Genomic DNA, 20,203 nt, shown 5'->3' on the forward strand with positions numbered 1-20,203 from the left:
ATCCTGTTTGTCATAATGAGACCAAAAACTGCACAGAACATGTTCTCTTCAATCAGGGCAGAGGCCCATGGCGGGGGGGGGGGGGGGGCACGGGGGGGGGGCGCGGGGCGGGGAAATCCCTATTTGTTCTCAGCTTTGGTTCACGGAAATTTGTTTCCAGTGTTTTTCACAAGCAGTAAGTATGGTTTGCTTTTCTTTCTAGCCAAACAAATTATTTTCAGACTTTCCAAATAAGTCTGGTATGTTTTCAGTTAATAGCTGGCTGGAGTTGAATTGAATTGCTACGAAACTGATAACAATTTTGACTTCCAGACTTACTATGGCCATTCCATCTACCTGTCCTAGTGTCCATCGTTCAGCTTTGTCTGAACACGGACACCATCTGCACTGTTACAGCTTTCTCTTACACGAGTGAAAAATATATAAATTACAGAAAACAGTGGCATATCTTAGAAGACCAGCCTCAATTCTGATCACTCTTCTCAGCATTGCTATTAGATTGCACTAAATTGTCATGGTAGAGAATAAGTAATAAGACTATGAAAGTCTGTGGAAGCAAAAAGCTCCCTGCCCTGAAGTAAGACCTGCCAGGCAGAATGACAAAAGACAAGTGCCTTTTAGCAAAAGAAATAAAAATAGCCAGCTTTATGCCGTATCTTTCTAGAAGCAGCATAGCATTACAGTCAGTATGACAACTACAACTTAGCAAGTCTCAGCCCTAAAAAGCAGCAGTGATACACTCTTTCCAGGCTTTCTGTAGAGACTTTCGAGTTTTAAATAAAAATAGTGCCAGCTAAATGTCTCCATTAACCCCTTTAAAGTAAGTTGCTACTAAATGAATATTTGCCCTCTTATCTAAAGTGTTTAGAATAGCAACAACAACAACAAAAAATCTCTTCTACTTGCCATCTATTAATAATACAGGAATATAGAATCATAAGAAAATTCAGGTTAGGAAGAGAACTCAGGAAATCTCCAGGCCAACATCCTGTTCAAAGTAGTGCCAGCTAGGAAGTCAGAACAAGTTACTTGAGGCTTTATCTAGTCGTATTTTGGAAGCCTCCAAGGATGGAGGCAGCACAACCTCTCTGGGCAATCTCTTCCAACTCTTGACTGTCCTTATGGTGAAAAAGCTTCTCCATACCTTGGTACAGAAATGGATTTTAATGTATGCCTGCTGTCTCCCTGCCATGCACCACTGTGCCCTCTTCTTGATGGTCTCCTCATTAGTAGGGGAAGGCTGCTGTTAGATCCCACCAAAGCCGCCTCTCCTCTAGACTGAGCAAGCCCTCAGTCTCTCCACAAGGGGCAAGTGCTCCAGCCCCCAACCATCTTGGTAGTCCCCTGCTGAACTCCCTGCAGTTTGTCATGTCTGTCTCACACGGAGAGCCCAAAACTGGACACAGGACCTAGATGTAGTCTAACAGGTACCAAGTAGAAGAGGATAATCACTTCCCTCACTCTGCTAGTGCTCTTTCTTAGAGGTGGCAACACAGAAAGTATAAGATATAGTTTGTCTGAGGAAATTGTGTTTAGCTGTCATTTCCAACTGAGCAAAACTAAATATGATTTAATACGTAAATATTCTCACCCTTAGTAATAATGTTCTTTTTGCCACATTCCCTTTCTACATTCTACTCTATTTTCAGCAGTTTCATTTTCACGTTCACCTGTTTTCTTTAGCATTTGCTGCTAAGCAACAAGTCTTAACTCACCCATTAAGTCCTAACCTTTTTTACCACCTACATTTCAGGGACCCAAAATAAAAATTAAGTGGTATATAAGAAGAGAGCACCATACTTTGCAGAGCCATTGCTTGAAGCTTTTTTTCTTTGATATATCACACTTCCAGTTTAAAGTAATTCAAATTTTTGTGAAATTAACTTGACAAAAATAGGGTTAGAAACCCCAGCTTCTCATCCGTGATAACTTCAAATGAATAAGCAAAGCAAATCCATTTGCTTTGATACTCCAGATTCAGGCCATGGGTATAACTACTAAGTAATCTGAAATATATAAATTATCTGAAATATATAAATTATTTTATTATTTTGAACCTTTTTCTGCCCATTTTTCTACACAAACAAGGATGAGACTACTGTACTACTTGTCCTCCCCCAGACCCTTAACTTTCGAACTAATTCCAAACAACAGCTACAAAGGAATAGACACCTCAAAAACATCAAATCCTCATGGTTTAGAAAAGTTGGTACCTAAGTCAAGTAAATTAGAGGTACCTTTAATGAAATACTGCAGAATAATTTCAACAGTTAATCAGCCAGTTAACATGGGAAGAGTGGTAACCAACATATGCACACATTTGTAACTCACAAGTAAATACAGCATATAGTGTCTCCTGTCCATTCAACAGTTAGAAGACATCGTAGAGCGCATAGCTGAGCAGTTTCAGTCACATGGGCAAAGCAGGAGATATTAGAAGAACCAGAGATGTTACAAAGGTAAGGGAATATAGCACTGCATGGCCACTATGGATATAGGAGAGATGCAAGATTACTGCAGAAGGAAATCAGAAGCGCAAAAGAAGGGCAGGGGGCCCCACTCAGCAGAAACAGGACAGAAATCTGAAGGAAAATTGGCTATGTCAGTCCTACTGTTCACAGAAAAACTTCCATTTCCTTTGTACTCAAAATGCTCGGCCTTTACATCCTCAAAACCTTCCTGCTAACTCCACAAACTAAACTGCAAAGCAAGATTTCAGGTACAGGACTGTTAAGACCATTTATAAGTTAGAGAGCACGCCATCCACCTCGTCATACCACAACTGGAATCTGCAACATCATACAAATGAAGAAGGTGAGCAAACCATTCTATTTAATTAATTTCATAATCTATGGAATAGCTGCATATATCAGATGAATGCTTAATAACTACCATAGGTATTTACTTCATAAACACAAGAAGCTGCAAGTGTGTATTTTAGAATTTTGCATCTTACCTTTCAGCGCTGAATGCAGACTCTGTGTCAATGTATATAACAGCCCCATCTAGTCCTCCCATGCTTACAGGCAGTGTAGCCAGAACACTCATCATAATACAAAATTGAGTTTTGCCACAACCTGGTGGGCTAGTTATCTGGAAGAAAAAAGATTAACAACATAAACAAGAGACATCACACTCATTTCACCCTAATTCTACTTTTAACTAAAACACATCAGCCAGAACTCCTCAAATTCTGCTCTTCCAGTTACCAAAGGAGACAGCCACAAAAAGAGAGCATGCAGCCCACAAAGAGCAACTTGCGGTTACTCTTGAATCTGTGCCTTGCAGTCAAGCTCATCCACTGAAGAATAAACAGTTCTTCTTCAGACACAGCATTATGCTTGTACTTTATTTCTTTGACATCCTTTATTACCTCTCATATTTGAGGTCCCCTGCTCTCCCCCCTCCTCTTACAAGATCTCCCCTAGACCCACATCTGGTTCTCTTCCATCTCCTCTGTGCTACCTTCTAAAATAAAGAATTAGAAGATTCACAGTTGACATTCACATAACATCAGTAGCCTTTAGAGCTGAAAAAGTCCAGAGCTAATGAGTTCACAGATGTAAATGGCTGCTTAGGAGCCATCATTACCCTGGTTACAACCAGGTCTCCCTTGGAAATCACAAGGATAATTGCTTATATCCTGTAAAGACTGAATGTTCAGTATGAACCACATATATACCAAAGACAGATTTTATCTGCCCCAGAGACTACACTCTGCTATACAGCATGTGTTCTGTCATTGGTGTTAACTCCCTATTACCATATTTCAACATGAACACCATTTAATGATCCAGACCAGCTTGCCAATTTTAAGCTTTTACCTGCGCTTACTGAAAGCCTGCTGCAGTTAAGCAGTATTCAAAAAGAGCACACTCAACTTGTGTGAAATGGTTCCAGTATGATTTTGATCCAGGAGAAAAACCACAAGGATCAAAAGAATACAATGTTTGATGAGATCCCCAGTTTCTAAGAGCAAGATTTTTCTACTAGAGATGGCAATATGCTGTTCTTTATCCACTGCAGATCTTGCAGAGATTGTAAATGAATGCTGGGCTCTGTGTTCAGATAATCATATGTTCATTACTACTACAGTGGGTCTTTAAATACAACATCACATTGTCACTGCTTCTGGGAAGGGAGATGACGACGATATCTTAAATACTAAGAGGGCTGAAAAACAGCAAATACAAAGTTGAAGTGACTTTAGGCACTAAGAACAGAGTGGTGGGGTCATTCTAATGCTAGTAGGGACTACATAATAATGCAAGGTAAAAGTAAGCCCCTCCAGGGAAGTTAAACTGCAAAATGAAGCATATCTCCTCAAAACACCTAGTACTGCCAAAACAAAGGCTTAAATACAGAGCTGTTTTTAATTAAAAAAAGAAACCTTATAACAGACAGACACTCAAAATTAAACTGATTTTTGAGCTTAAATCCACAACAGTTTGTTTTTAAGTGCAAATACCCTTTCACCACAAGATACTACAGTATTGCTATGGTTTCATTTTAAGCAGCAGCAGCAGCATGACTTGAAAATTTACAGTGAAACACCGAGGGACTGCATTAGCTACAGTCACACACCAGCTACTGTTAACAGTTGGTTAAAATCCCTTTAATCACTTTTGTTTTTAAACAAGGCCTGAAAACCAACTCATATCAGTCGATCTACTTGAAGCTTTAATGCAAGAGAAGCATTAGATGATTTTTGTTTAGAAGAACACACTGCATTTAGTGAATTACAGATCAGGAATCAGTCATATTTATGCAATTATCTGTCCTCCATCCAGTGTACTTAAATTACCAAATATCATATCAACAATAGCTGCCACATTTTAATATGAATGCAAAGCATATATAAAAATTGCAGAGGCAATACATATTCCTTAGACTGTGATAGCCAAGGAATCTCACCAGCTGTTTCTAGTTAAAAAGAAGACTTGAAATGAGTAAGGGGAGGGCATCAATCCAGTTGTTAAATGAAAACGTTTGGACAACTGTGAGAAGACCTCATAAAAACGTTTGTAGTTTCAGCCTTGCGTGGGAGGTGCATTGGAATCAACATTTATTTCAGGGGCTGCTGCAGGAGCTAATTCAGCAGAGATGATGTAAAAATGTCTGAGGATATAAGCATCATTATCAGAGAAAGACAGGGAATCTTGCAGTACGAGCTAGTACAAGGAAGCAAGCCAATGGAGCAAGAGAGAATTTCTATTCCCAAAGATAACAAGACTTCATCTTTTATCAGCATTCCCTTAAAGGTCATTAAAATGGGATTTTAAATCCACAGTGAACAATTTTAAAGAACTACCACATTTTATTGTGGTTACCACTGGTTCAGCAAGTGTTTTGAACAATACAATCTCAGTTTAAAAAAAACCTAAAATTCCTCTAATATAATTTAAATCGAATGTCTGCAAAAAGTTTGCTTAGTTTTACTCTAAATTTGCTCTGAAAAAAATCAAGTCCACCCAGATAGAAATGTGAAGACTACTACAGTTTTAATTTACCTCTGCCCAATAAAATATACTTTTATTTTTCAATAAGCTATATGTTATTTTCTCTGGCACATCTGTAGGGTTTGGATGAAGTCACAAGGAGCTAATTCTTCTTCAGCTACCAGGGGATTAAACTCTTCAATATTCACAAAATCATTACTTTAATTTTTCCTCAGAGGAGCTGGCCAAAAGCTTCGACATCTGACCACAAAATTTCAGCTATGATTTAATTTCCAACTTAAAACTTAATAGTGGTTTGGGAAAAAATGGTCCGAGACAGTGTAACGCAAATCAAATCCCTTTGGCACTCAAAAAGCAAGCAGCTTTGGCTGTAGAAGATACCACCACAAGTCTTAACCCTGTGGCTCATGTACTCAAATTCCAAGTTTCCAACCACCCTCACTGCGGGTAAAGTAACAGGAAGACAACGATTTAGCCACACCAGTTAGGAAGTAAATGCTGCACACAACATACTTTTGAAGGTAACTTCTCTCAGACTTAGAATATCCGCCTAATAACAAAACTACCGAAGGGCAATCTGCTGGTCAGCTACGGTACAGTAAGTTGCAAAAGAGCAAATTAAAATTATTAAGTTCCAAAATCACTTGAATCGAAAAAGAGCATGACCTGAAAGTGTTCACAAGCTGCAGTACAGCATCGAAGCAACAGCAGCAGACACTTGATAGCCTTCTACTAAAATTTCATCTAACAGTCGTGCTGAAGAACACTTGCAGTGTTGCCAACCTTTAAAACTACTTCAGATCTCATGGGTCTTGCAAAAATGCTTTTAAAAATCTCCAGAACCAGGCTTTAAATGACAAACTCGGTTTCTGCAGTTAATTGTTCTCTGCCTTTACATTTGCTGAGAAACCCCTAATACATGCCCTAATCGCTTTCCACATTTACTACCTAAAATGCAAATAAAAAGCAACACATTTTTTTTCTTTTTAAGACACCTCTGATTTCTTAAGTTAGTCATCTAATTTCTGGAGTCTACCTAGTTCTCTCTACAATATTTCTGATTAAATACTTATTATGCATCAGTATTGCCAATCTGGCATGAGTGCAACCAAGACCAAGCTACTGGTAGAAGGATGCAGTGCTTGCAGTTCTGGTCTCATCCACTAGATGTCTTGTACAGACTTCAACATCTGTCACATAGTGAGATCACCTCTTGATAACCACATTAGGCAGGTCTCTATTTTTAACCAAAATATATTAGAGTACAAAAAAGTTAACATTCAAAAGGTTTTGGGTTTTGTTTTTTGTTTTTTTTTTTTCTCAGAAGAAAACTTAAAGTTCAACACCCTTCCTGGCACAGTGCTTTTCATTTACCATGAGATAAAAGTTCAGCTTGTCTTTGAATACATTCATTTCCCCCAACTACCTTTAAATACATTGATACATACAGAGTATTTAATAGAGTTTAAAATAGAGTTTAGCAACAGTTTCCCAGATTTTCTCATATCTAAAGAGATAGGTGTTTTAAGGAAACACTGAGAAAAAAAGGTTTTAAATTAAGTATTGTGATAATCAATCAAGCTGAGAAGTATTACAAAATACATAGCTCTGGAAAATTAAGCATTTGCATTTACTTCCTGCAGAGCATTCTTTTTTACCATCTCAGGAAAACGATATTTGACATCCATGTTTTGAGATCAACTGCTTGCAGAACTTCCTTTCAAATAAAAAATTAAAAACAAACAAAACCACAAAAAAACAAAAACCAAACACAACCCCCCCCCTAAAACTTAGAAGTCAAAAGTTAGCTAAACTCCAGTAAGACTCCCAGCATGTCAACTGGGAGCATGTCAAGCTTTCCCTAGATCTCCCGCTGGAGCAATGCCAAGAACAAGGCAATAAGCAAGCTTAAAGTCTATCAGTGCTCCAGAGCCATTCTACCTGGTCTTCAAGCAAGAACATGTCAGATAGACTGCACTGATAGCTGAATGATAGCTACGCTTAGGATTAAGAAAAAAGACAAATATTCATAACATTGTTATCAGCAGCCTTATAAATTAACTGCATGGTTCTTCCAACCCAAAAGGATCACATCCACTTATTTTTTCAATTAGGAAAAAAAAAAAATTCCAGCATCCTTTAATGCAAACTTTTACACTCTGGCCATCTTTTACTCAAAATTGCCAAGCCACAGTGAGGAGGGCAAAATAGACTGGATTATCTGGGTTGACCTACAGAAGGCTGACATCCTTGTTTTGGGTAACACTCATGAGCCAGTCACAGGCTCAAGGACAAGTCGGCATACCACAGAAAAGACACATCTCTACTCTACTTCTTTCTCATACCTGTGCAGCAGTGGGTCTACATTTCCACTAAAGAAGCACAACTCAGAAGTTTAAGCAGCATAAGCATGTGAACAGCCATTCTCTGCCTCCACCAAGGAAAAGTTAGTGGACCAGATGGAAATCCCGGAAAGCCAGATCCTAGCTGCAAGCGAGCATCATTTCTCTTCAAACATGGGCTGTGCTATTTCGTCAGTTGACTGCATGAACAATAATCCAAAAGAAAAGGAGTCAAACTTCACCTAGTGCAGCTACTGCTTTGCTAATAAAAATATTTTTAGGAACCAAAAACTCATCTCCTGCTGAAGCCACTATTCTCAACAGCAGCATAGTTACAATCTCAGGATCCTGCACGTGCCACTGCTACTTATAAGAACAGCTCCTTCTTCTTCAATGAAACAGGATTTAGCAAGCCTTTTCTCCTAGAATTTAAAGACTTGCAGTATTCATCTTAATCTTAAGTTCTTCCGATCCGATTTTCTTATAGTAAATTGGTAACAAAGCTAGGACTAAATATGAAGAAAATATTAATTCTGACAGATCAATGTAAGTTCATGGATGTGTTCTTAAACATTTTTATGAAGACCTGAACGGTGTATATTCCTGTACATCGTATATGAAAAGAAATGCTCAGAATCGTTAAAAAGTAATATCCCCTCATTGTGTAGGAGTTTACTGGAGCAGAAACCGTTATAGTCTCAACTCGGTGTTGCTTAAACACTAATACGTTTTAAGTCACTATCGGATTTCATAAGTGATTTCTATCTGAGATCAAAACCAATCTGGTTTGATTATAGGGTGTGGAAAAAATGTATTTTCCTCACAGTAAGATTTTCATAACTTCTCACTTCTCCTCCTCCAGACAAAGAAAAGCACTTGGTAAGGATTGTTAAAGTGTTCAAGAAAAAAAAAATGGTTTCAACCTGTCTAAATTCAGAGCATGAGGCACACCATATCTATTTTTCCACTCATTTCAAGCGCACAGCTGAAATCAGAATTTTAAGAAGGCACGTACGGCCACAATGCATAAAACCCAAGCCCCTCTAGCTCTGGATTCTGTCTCTACCGAGGGCCTACAAGAGATGACAGGGAACACATATATTGATACTCTCTCCAATATGTATGTTTCTCCATCTCCATTGTAGCTCAGCAAATTCCTACGCCAGAGATTGCATCTCTGTATTTTTATAATACTCAGTGACTCCTACGAGCATCTACACAAATCCTGTCTTTCCAGATTATAGAAACTATGGGAATTATTACCACTTTCTGCAAGGCCATAGAGAAATCCAGGTACGAGAAGATTAAGTGCTCCCTTGTTCTTAAAAGAAAATTCTAGGCAAGAAAGTAGCATTGCATCCAAAGCCCAGGGAGTGACAGAGTTACAGGTAGATACATACACAACGCAGTGTTACAATGCATGCGCATATAATACAGGCCTTAATTACAGTCTTTTTTAAAAAGAATGCATTACATATTTATTGCTTAAATTCGTTACATTTATATATAAAAGCTCTGTAAAGTCATTCTCATGTCTATATGCTTCACAGTTTTGTTCAAATTGCTTATTGTACCTTCATAAAAACTAATGACTTGGTAAAGTCAGAGCAAGTCAGTATTAAAAGGACAGACTCCTGATTCAGCACCTTGTGTTCTGACCACGAAACCACACTGCAGCTTTCCTACTGTAAAATCCAGCCAACAATTCTCCCAAATTTCCTGGAAAAATTTTCACATTTTTAAAGGAAAATCAGGTCGCCAAATTTTTTAATTCCTTCATTTTCTTACTTACCTGACATACTGGGGAAAAAAAAAAACAAACACCACCAAAAAAAAAAAGTGCAGCCTCTACCAATTAAAAAAAAAAACCACTCCTCATCCATAATTTTTGTGTATTTTGTGTTTAAAGCACCTGACACAAGACAGTCCAACCTATCTGTGACTTTTGACTTCTAGGTGTGATGTGCAACTGCAGTAAAATATATTAAACAAGTTACCTCTGTGAGGGATCCACAGGGCACTCCACCATGCAAGACTTCATCCAAACTATGCAGAGTGGTAGATAAAAAGGCTGAAGAGGGATTGACAGACTTCCTCAGTTTCATTTCATAAGCCTACAGAAGGAGGGGAAAAAAGCAAAAGAAAACAAATACACGAATCAGAAAATGTGCTTTTTTTTTTTTTTTTTTAAATGGAAATAGCAATCTTTTTGCATTTGCTTTCATCAGCCTGGAATGACTTAACACTTGCCAATGAGCAAACTATTCCTACTTTCAGCTATAGCCCTCTCTTAGCTCGTCACCCTTCCTCACATTTGTAGCTCACAGACTAAATTTAGAAGTTTGTTCTATCTTCCTCACCACAATATTAAATAATAAGCCTTTAATAATGATGTTTCAAAGGTTTTCTCTGCTCCTATTCAACAAGGCTTGCTTTCAACCTGTAAAACTCCAACTTACTTTAAATAAGTAAACACCGTATGTATGGTTAGTGACCAATGCAAAACACTCACGAGAAACCTAAATCCAAGAACTCCCTAGCCAACATTTGTTACCAATTTGAAACTATCTGGGTTGAAGAAAAGGTTTCCTAAAAATTCCCAGGTCTTTGAACAAGCCTGGGCTGATCCTGTAGCCATCATAATTTTCCACTTTTGTGAGGAAGACTAGTCAAGAAGACAGGACAGGTACAGAACTGAAAATAGTTGAATTCCTAGCTCCTCCACTGACTAGAGGAGCTGGCCCAAGATCAGAATTCTAGTTCAGAAGAATTATTTTCATTTGGGGAATCAATTTAAACCAGACAAAGAAGAAATAAAAACATGGAAATGCTCATCTGAAAACACCAAAACATGATGTTTCCAAAAGAAACAGGTCTTGCTCGCACCTTGCGGGCATCTGCTAAAACCGACACATTCCTCAACCACTGAGCATCCTGAACATCAGAAGTTTGATTTTTTTAAAAGGAACAGTCCAAGATCTAAAGGTTGTTGCTCTAGTTATAGTTAAGAGTTCCCACAGGTTTCAGACTCCTGGCCCAACAACAGAGATTCTCAAAGTTCTGTCACAGTGTATCGCCATAACCTGCCACGACTGACTGCTCCAGAAAACCTGATTTCTCTGTGCCTGAGAGAAACGCAGTCATCAGATTTATCCCAGTATTAAGATAGTCTGCTGGGAACATGGTGTGCTATGGAAGCACCTCCACAGGAATCATCGATAACTAAATAAATAACAACACCATTGAATCCTAGATGTTTTAGTCCATACTTGCTGGGCCAACAAGTGAGCATTTTTTGCTGAAGTTGATCAGAAAAAATTTCCAGCTAGTTCTACCAACAGGCCAAGATAAGATAGCTTGTACCTTCCTTTTTTATGCTATAGTTCTTCCCTATGTTATGACAGGGAGTATTTGAAATTCATTCAGACCTTCTCTGTTCTTCAGTTCTATTGAGGAGAAATATGCAAAAAATAGCTTTCAAGACAAAGAACAGGCCAATACAAAAACCAATTAATTTTACCTCACTCAAATGGGATAGGAGTTTATGCTCAGATTCACTTTAAGAGCGAATACATATACTGATGAAGAAGGATTTGCAACATATTTTAATTTAATAATTTTTTGGTTAACCTCTGGCAAGACTTAAACCCTGTAGACCATGGAAACAATATTCTAGTCTAGCTTTCCTGCCTAACATGGACTCTAAAATTTTACCCAGCGATTTCTGCATTTAACCGACAAAATTAGGGTTGAACCAGACTGTCTTTCAGTTAAAAAAAAAAAAAATTAATTGTTAAATCAGGAGTCCAAGCGAATGAAAAATTACTACATCCTTAGACAACCTTTTCCAACAGTAACTTATGTTAGTTTCTAAAGATTTTCTTATTACTTCCCATTTCAGGGACTTATTTTTTAATTTATCTTCCAGCCACTGGATCTTCTTCAGCTTTTTGTTCAGCTAGACTCTAGAGACCTCTAATATAATTATCTTTTTCTACTCAGCATATAATGTGATCAAGTCACCCCTTAACTTCCTTTCTGATGAGCTCAGTAGGCTTCACTCTGTACTTCACACTGCGAGACAAGTTCTCCAGAAATCAGAGTTTTGCTGCGTATTTTGGCATACTCTCAAGTTTTGCTGCTAGTTCTTCCAATGTTATATCTGGACAGTATTTTCCCCTTATTTATAACTCCTACTATCTAATTTATTTATTTTTTTACTCAAAGATATTGTCAGACCTTGCTACATCAATCATGATGTTACATCAGTCATTCTGACCTGAAGTCCATTTGAAATCCCGTGTTTGCAAAGATTCAATCCACATCCCTTAAAAACAGCTAACATCCTCCGTTTCTGGAAGTACAGCTCTGTATTGTGTGCACTTACATAGCTGATCACCTATCAGCTGGCTCTGTATTAACAGTCCTTGACAACTGCTGTCTGACAAACTTCACTATCTGCCAAGCTTCTCGGCAAAGAAATTTGACTGAATAGTGATGCATGGATGACAGGAAAAAGCAAATGCCAGAACTCTACTTAAAACTTCCATCTGTCTTCAATTTATTGATTATTAACAGTTACTGATGGAAAACTAGTAATTAGCTAGCTTTTAATCCATACAGTATAAGTCATATTAATCCTGCATATCACTAACTTTAAAGCAGTATGTCTGTGAATTTAAAGCTTCACAGAGTTACTGCTACAATTGCTATGCCAATTACACATAATAAACTTTGACATGGTTTATTTTTTTCAGGAAAAAAAGCAGGCTGCATTGACACAGGTCAGAACTGTCCACATCCCCTCTGTTCTAGACACCATTTTTGACATCTTTTCACCTGAATTCAAAAAAGAAAACAAAATCCAGCCACTGCATTGCAGCTAACATCTGTTTCCTTCTTGCACTCTCCCCAGTTAGGCTGCCTGTGGCCTAAACCACACTACAGTTCATTTACATGGATGGAAAAAATCCTCAAGAAGTTATTTGCAGGATCACTTCACTTCTTGGCACCAATTTTATGTCTAAAACCAATTTACACTGAAATTCTTATTCTTTGCTTGTATTAAACAATTTTTTTTTTTTTTTTTTTTTTTTTAGTTACAGGGTCCAAGCTAGAAGCAATTTTTATATGCTGGACGGCAAGAGAGAATGCTGCATTTCCCTATCGTACTCAAACAGTTCCGCAAGCCTGAACAATCTCTTGAGGCTATAACACCTAATTAAAGTCACTGCATCAAACTAAAGTGCCTCAGAGATCTAAATTTAAAAATAAAAGTATTATTTCATTGTGCAATCAAACTGAGACATCACAGACTTCCCAGGTAAAAAGACAAGTGACAGTTTAGCTTTTTCCCAGATAGTGTATCAAGAACAGAATCAACACAAGCATACTTACTGTCTGCATTTTGGGAGCACAAGCTCGGCTGACTTTACAAAGAAGCTTCTGCACATCATAGTAGCTCTGTCCCGTCACTTTCATTAGCTCCAAGAGGGAAAGACACAGAAAGTCCTGAAAGGTGATAGAACAGTTCAGAGAGCTCAACCTAGAAATCAGGACTGGGGACTAAACTGATGCAATTTATACACAGCTAGTATACATTCCACAGCTTTACCAACTGTGCCATGTTATACATTATCATGCTATACCTCTCCTACCTTTCTCCGATACCAGTATATTAAAAGAAATTGTATTCATATTTTAAAGGACATGGAGTCAAAGGACCAAAAATTCAAGAACTGTGTGATGGAACTGCAACAAGATAACACCTTTTTGCCCACACAAGTCTCTATCTACCTGAGAAACATTCAAAATACATCATGTCTTCTAGATTGCAGTCCCAGAGGTAGATCCTGTATTTATTTATGATGCATACTATTGAAACATATAGGGCCCCTTGGATCTCTTTAGGCGAGTATTCATAAGAACAACTCCAGAACGTACTGCTGAATCAACCCATAACCGGTAGTGTAACATCACAGCACGTTCACACGCTAGATTATGTAGTATACATGTGTTTTTGTGAAGTGTTCACAAATGGATGTCTTACTCCATACAAGTAGTAGCTGCACACCCCTGCTAAAATAAAGCATCTTCAGGTTCTTTAGGAGTGAAGGTAGTAAGTACATACAAGTTTAAATGTTTTAGCTAGGCATCTATCATTTTAAAGCTATATTTTTATAAGGCAGCAGGCCAGATGGAGCCTGAAATGCCTCCTACTTTATAGAAAGTAAAGCTGCCTGTAAATTAAACTACAAACAAAAAAAAAAAACCACAGTACATGCATTAAAACACACCACCACCACCACCCCAAAAATAAACCCAAAAACCAACTCCCAAAAAACACCCCCCACAAACACAAAATAACCCTTTCACCTGACAGGTAGTGATCTGATGGCGACTCAGCCTTTCACACAGCTCCTGAGACAACCTTGCTCTTCTTAGTTTCTTAGCAGCCATGTTCCCCAATCTACAGGGCAAACAAAAAAAAATTTTTGAAAGATGCTTGGAATATGACTATGCAGACTATTACACTTCTTGCTAAAGAACAGGAAAGTGTGCGCACGCGTATGTGTGTGTGCATATGCATACGTAAAATTTAATGTGCTATAGACTTCCCATATACGTCTATGTCACACTAAATTATATTACCATCCTGAAAGCAGTTACGTTAAATTATATCCTCTCATATTTGACCATGTGTGAGATCATGCCAGTAAGAACAGAAGAGTCAGCAATGTTTATAGGACAGATGTTTTGGGGACATAAGTAAGCTGGAAATTACTCAGTGGTGAACAAGAACTCCTCATGCTATACTGTACTGGAAAGAAATAAGGCTATCTTTGGATGCCTAAACATGCATCGTAGAGTAATCACAGTAAGTATCTAGCCCTAGAACTGCTAGAACACAACACTCTGTTCTGGTGACCCAGGATTTGTGACAGATGTTGAAAGAACAGGAAGAACCCAGAAAGGAGACACTAGAAAGACTGAAGGGCTGGAAACATACTTTAGCATGCAAGACTCAAGATAGTCAAACCCATCTCATAACATTCTATGTAACAATTTATGAAACAAACACAGTTAACAAAGCGTTCTTTAATTTAGCCAACAGTGTAAAAGAAACCAGAGGCCAAAGGCAAGCATATGAAGACAAGAACTACAAAGTAAGTATTATTTAATCTAAAAGTGAACAAAAATACCATTGGACCAAGGCAGCAACAACTGTGGTATATTCAGTCACTTAAGCAAATTTTATTTATGGAGATTCCTGCTTAAAGAGTATCTTATTATTTCAGATAAGCCTTAAGACTATTTTACATAACAGATAAGATTACACTGCCACTACTAATACTTCTCCCCTTAGCCCTCAGCCATTTGCATTTGTCCCTTTGGGTTTTTTCGTCATTCCATTCTACTGAACAAAACTCCACAGGATGGTATTCAGCTCAGTACAACCTAAAGCACAGGTGTTTTCCTAACCTATACATATGTTTGAGCACATAGCTGTTTCACACATATTATTTAGGCAATATTCCTAGTCTTTATTTAGGCCTAAGTTCAGGCAAAATAAAAAGGGTTTTAAATAACGCGAAATTGCTACAACTTTTACAGATGCACAGGCCTCCACATCTTTGCAAGATGGAAACTTTATTGCGCCCTCTACAAAACCCTCTTCAGACAGCAGGAAAATCAAAGGTTTGCAGAGTTCAGTGTCCTTCACGTTCCCAGCTGTATAAATAACCATTTATCATACGAACTGCACGCTCCGCCTCGAGCATTATGGTGGCTCCTGGCTGGGCACAACCACCACGCACCGCCGCAGCTGAACAACCGCCAGGCACAACCTCTGCTCACGGATTTCGCGGCTGAGGCTGCCGCAGCGGGATGCCCGCCAGAGCGCTGCCCGCGCCCCCTCTGCCCACCACGGGCAGGTGGATAAGGACACCCGGGCGGGGGAAAAACACACACGTACATCGGCGGGGACTTACAGCAGGTGACACGGGTGCTGCAGGAGAGCCTGACATTATCACTTCACCTGCAAGGAGAACATGAACTCACGACCCCAACACCTGAGGCGAGCGGCGGCTGCGCTGAGGCGGCACAAGGCGCCCTCCCGCCGCCCAGCCCAGGTGGCTCCGGCGCCCGCCCGCCCTGAGCCCACCCGGGGCTGGGCCCGAAGCCGGAGCCCTGTCCCAGCCAGCCCGCCCTCGCCCCCGGCAGCGCCGCGGGCACCCGAAACCCCGGCCCCGCCGCAAAGCAGCCTCGCCCCCCGCGGCGCCGGGGTCTCCCGCCGGGCCGGGCCGGGCCAGACCCGCCCGCCCGAGGCGCAGAGAGCCGCCGCGCACCTGAGAACTTTTTCAAAGGCTCCCCGCGGCGGGCGCGAGGAGGCGGGGCCGCCGGGCAAGGCCTGCACTCGCGATTGGCTCCGCTCCCACCAATCCCCCGGCAGCCCGGTGGCGCGCAGGGCATGCCGGGAGCGGTGGTTCCCGGGGGCGGGCGGGAAGGCGGCAGCCGCCGCCCTGCGGCCCGTGATGGGGGCGGTGGCGGCGCTCGGCCCCGGGGGCTGCGGCCTAGGGAGGGCCCTGCCGCCGCCTCCGCCCCCCGTGCGCCGCCCCGGGTAGCGCCCTCCCGCACCCGCTGCTTCAGAAGAGAAGCAGCTTTGGGGGGGGAAGGAGGGGCCGAGGGGGTGCTCAGTGTTTATCCCCACTCATGAAGGGGAGCGCCTGCCCGGAGGCGGGAGCCACTGCGCCAAGGTGTTGAGGTGGAGTACATCAGTGTGCTGCGGGCACATCAGCCTCGATGCAGGCACCCCCGGGGGCTGCGCCTCACGGCGCTACCGTGCTTTACCCTAGAAATTCCTACCGTCCTCTGCACATAAAGCATCTACAAAACTTGAAAGTCTTCAGCAGGAAGAGTGCTATGCATTTGTTAGTAAATTTGTTAGTTTTGAGTTCATTTGTTAGTAAAGAAGATGGGAATGCTGATTCTTCACACTGGGGGCTTGCAAACGTCTGGGCTGCTGCCAGCTCTGAGAGAAACACCTTCTCACTGAAGAAGCCATTGCCCTGTAATGTGAATGTAACGGGGGAAAATCAGTCATCAAACACGACTGACGTGACTTTACTAATGCCTGTAGGGTGAGTTTTCCAACTCATTCTAGCTTGTACTAGAAAGCACTGTAGTTAGTATTGTATATATGTTGTCTGCATAATCTTTACAGTTCTAGAAATTAACCTAACTGAAGAAAAAAAAGGACCAATATTACCTGGAACACTTACTGAAGCCCTGTGCATTGGGAACTGCATGGCTGGGGTTTTGTCTGTACTGAAAAAGAAATGCTACAGTGAAGCTGTGAAATACAGAATACTTCAGCCACTTTTCCAAACTAGCGAACAGGAGAAACATAGCAAGAAGCTGACTGTCATGAAACGCCCAACAACCGTAGTATCAAAAAGGGTCAGTGGAATTAGCGTTTCATTCATACCCTGAAGGGAGCTTACATGCCCAACGAAGTCCAGAGGATTTAAGAAGCTGGACAGGGAGTAAGCAGCCCATACAAAAGCAACTTAGAACTTTAGTGAATAGCTTGCTGTACAGGGAGAGAAGAGATGAAATGGAGAAAGAGCTCCTCCTAGTGTAGTTGGCCTTTAAAAGTTGACTTGAAAAATGTAAGTCACAATCGAGAAAAGCTGTTGAAGGGAAGGGAAGGGATGTCTGTTGCTGCAGTTTAGTTTCAGTGGAAACAGGAGGGCATGACCATGGTGTAACTGTGTTGTGGACTACTATTTCCTGCTTGGCAGAGTAGTAGCAGGAGCCCTACCTTCCCACCAGAGGTGCAGGAAAAAGTAACATTGCCGTGATGACATTTTTCCCTCCCACAGATGCAGCAGGGCTTCCCCTTCACCTCCAGGCCAACAGGCTTCCTTCCCATCTTACACAAAAACAGAATACCTGTATTAAATCAGAGACCTGTTTTGGGATGTTGAGTGAGGCAAGCAACTCTTATCATCCAGGTGGTTTAGAAGATTTGTGAGCAAAACCAATACACCCTGGTGCCTCCCCTGCAAGTTCTTTGCATCTCATTTCTCAGTGTAGTTCATGACTGTTCCTCTCTTTACTTCTCAGATATGCAGATACACCTTTAAACGTACTGGCAAATAATCGTGCATCATCTTCTCCGTGTAACTCGAGAAAGTTAATATTATATATCCAGAGGATCATCTGAGAAGTGCTCACATACGCCTACTTACCATCAACATTCTCAAGCAGCACCATGACAGGCAGCTCCCCAGCTTCCATGTGTTTGACGAGGACAGTAGTCACTAGGGAGTCAGGGCACTCTGCAAACAGCTCTGCTCTGTGACCTTGGTCAAGTCCCTTAATGACAGGGTGTCTGTTTTCCTTCTCAGTTTTGGTTTAACCTATTTAGACTGTAAAGAGAGTAAGCAGTGCTGGCCCAGTAGACTTACGTGTCAGGCATGACACAGCAGAGCGCTGCTCTAGTCTAATCCTTTAGCTGCCCCTGGAACTCATAATAAGAAGGGATTAATAAAGCTGAGATGATTACTTTACAAGAACTGAGCCTCACGACATTAATTTAAGAAGGTCCTTTAAACTGGTAACACTGGAGCAAGACTTACAGAAAGGCGAGGCATAACAGCAACAACAAACGAAGTCTCATAGAAGCAGAGTGCTCTAACATCAAACACACCAATTACAGTGAAAAAGGGAATGGTGATTAGCTCGCTAAGGGGCAAGCCAAAAGGGACAGAGTCTGATTTGAAGGGCACAGGATGAAATACTTATCAGTTCTTATCCAAATAAATACTCAGCAGTTAAGTAATTCTGCAAGGCTCCAGAATTGAAAAGATAATGGTAAAATTTTTCCTTTCTGGAAAAGAATCCGCAGAAAAGTTTCTTCCTCTAACCCAAGATGGCCTTTTGTGAGCATCTTCAGATAATAGTTTCACATTCTGGAACATTTCAGATCATTCACTTAATTACTAACACAGCATCAGCTCACTGATACTGACTACAGTCCTCAGGCTTATTACTGTTTTCCAAGTATCAATTCTTGCCTTAAAATCAGCGGTGTTCCCCTACCCCCGTGAAAGGAAAGTGTCTCCTCAAAAGAGTTCACTGTATGAGAACACAGCAACAGCTCTGACTCTCAAGGGTAATCCAGATATTCAGAGCAATTCCCCACCTTATGCTTGCTGGCTAGCATCTAATTAGTCTAATATATTCTTATTCCTTGGGGTTATCTACTTGATGCCTACCACATTCTTTAAAAAAAACCACCCGTGTGCTCCTGAGACTGGAAAGCGATTATAGACCAGCCCATGCTTTCCTGGGATTAAGGTCCCAAGAGGTTGCTCAATAACAGTACAGAAAAGAACCTCCAATGAAGGATTCTCTCCATTGCTGTCTCCCCAAAGGAGAAGGAGATTTACTTCCAACCCTTTGAGGTTTCCCCACCTCAAAAAAGGGAATTTAAAGGACCTCACAGGGAGGCCTGCATCCTGGTTAAAAATGTTTTATTTTCCATGCCGTCCATACCAGCACAGCTTTAGCAAAGCTACTTCACTTGAGACTTTCCCAGCTGCATCTGCTCCAGGGATGGGGTACAGGGAAAGGAAACCATCTTTCTGTTGTTCCTACAAGCTGCTCAGCACAACCTCACTGTTATCATTGGCTATAATAAATAGACAAAGAACAACAGACCTGTGAAAAATTAGCCCATCTTCTCATTCTGAGTGATTCTCCCTCTCCCCTAGTCCTCTGAACAGTCTGTGGACCAGATAAATGCTTCTTCCCAGGCAATTAACCTTTTCCCTCCTGCTCATGAAGGATTAAAACCAATTATAATGAATCCTCCTTGGGTATTAGCGAGGACCTGTCTGACCATACACATTTACAACCAGGATAAAGCAGCTTTTCTCTCAGGACAGGCAGAAGGCATTTCTCTGTTTTCTGCCTCTTCACACATGCCACCGTGGATTCAGAATTATCCATCACCCCCAAAACCATTTCAGAAATATTCAGCAGCAATGTAGAGTTTTTGAAAGGTACCTCCTACCCTTTTTACAGAAAAGCAGACTAGCCACCTTCACTGCTATTACAGGCAGAAGGACAGACCCACCTGCACGTTACAGCTTCGAAAAATTCAGCTGCATTTGCTTTCTGCCCAAATTACCGCAAACAAAATGAGAGACCTCAGGGATTATTCCACTTTTAGCCTGTACTCATCTAAGCAGATTGCCCTCCAAGATCAGCTTCCTACTTCATTTAGCTTTTTCTGGTTAAAGGGACAGCAGGAGTCATTCAAGTCTTTGTGCTTTTTGTATTTCCCTGTCAAGGTTCTGTTAGATGAGAAGGCCATGCACTGGCAGAGCAGCA

At 40.8% G+C, this 20,203-nt stretch overlaps 1 protein-coding gene across 7 annotated transcripts in view; it reads right to left on the reverse strand.

Annotated features, from left to right (window-relative positions):
* RAD51B (RAD51 paralog B) overlaps window positions 1-16,206 on the reverse strand; it is a 409,322-nt gene extending 393,116 nt beyond the window's left edge. For 4 of the 7 annotated variants that reach the window (XR_015702014.1, XM_087746499.1, XM_087746503.1 and 1 more), the window contains exons 1-5: window positions 15,793-16,114; window positions 14,177-14,270; window positions 13,199-13,312; window positions 9,799-9,915; window positions 2,957-3,093 (exon numbers count right to left, since the gene is read on the reverse strand). Coding sequence is in view for 6 of the 7 variants with exons in the window: in XM_087746499.1 (XP_087602625.1) it covers window positions 2,957-3,093; window positions 9,799-9,915; window positions 13,199-13,312; window positions 14,177-14,260 (452 nt within the window). In the remaining variant the exon portion in view is untranslated. Of the gene's footprint in view, window positions 1-2,956; window positions 3,094-9,798; window positions 9,916-13,198; window positions 13,313-14,176; window positions 14,271-15,776; window positions 16,115-16,149 lie in introns of those variants that run through there. The other 3 variants (XM_087746500.1, XM_087746502.1, XM_087746501.1) reach the window with 3 other exon arrangements.
* Window positions 16,207-20,203: the final 3,997 nt, after the last annotated feature.

Source organism: Nipponia nippon, unplaced genomic scaffold, assembly GCF_047370975.1.
Source record: "Nipponia nippon isolate SJK-2023a ecotype South Korea unplaced genomic scaffold, ASM4737097v1 scaffold_10, whole genome shotgun sequence".
Taxonomy (NCBI): domain Eukaryota; kingdom Metazoa; phylum Chordata; class Aves; order Pelecaniformes; family Threskiornithidae; genus Nipponia; species Nipponia nippon.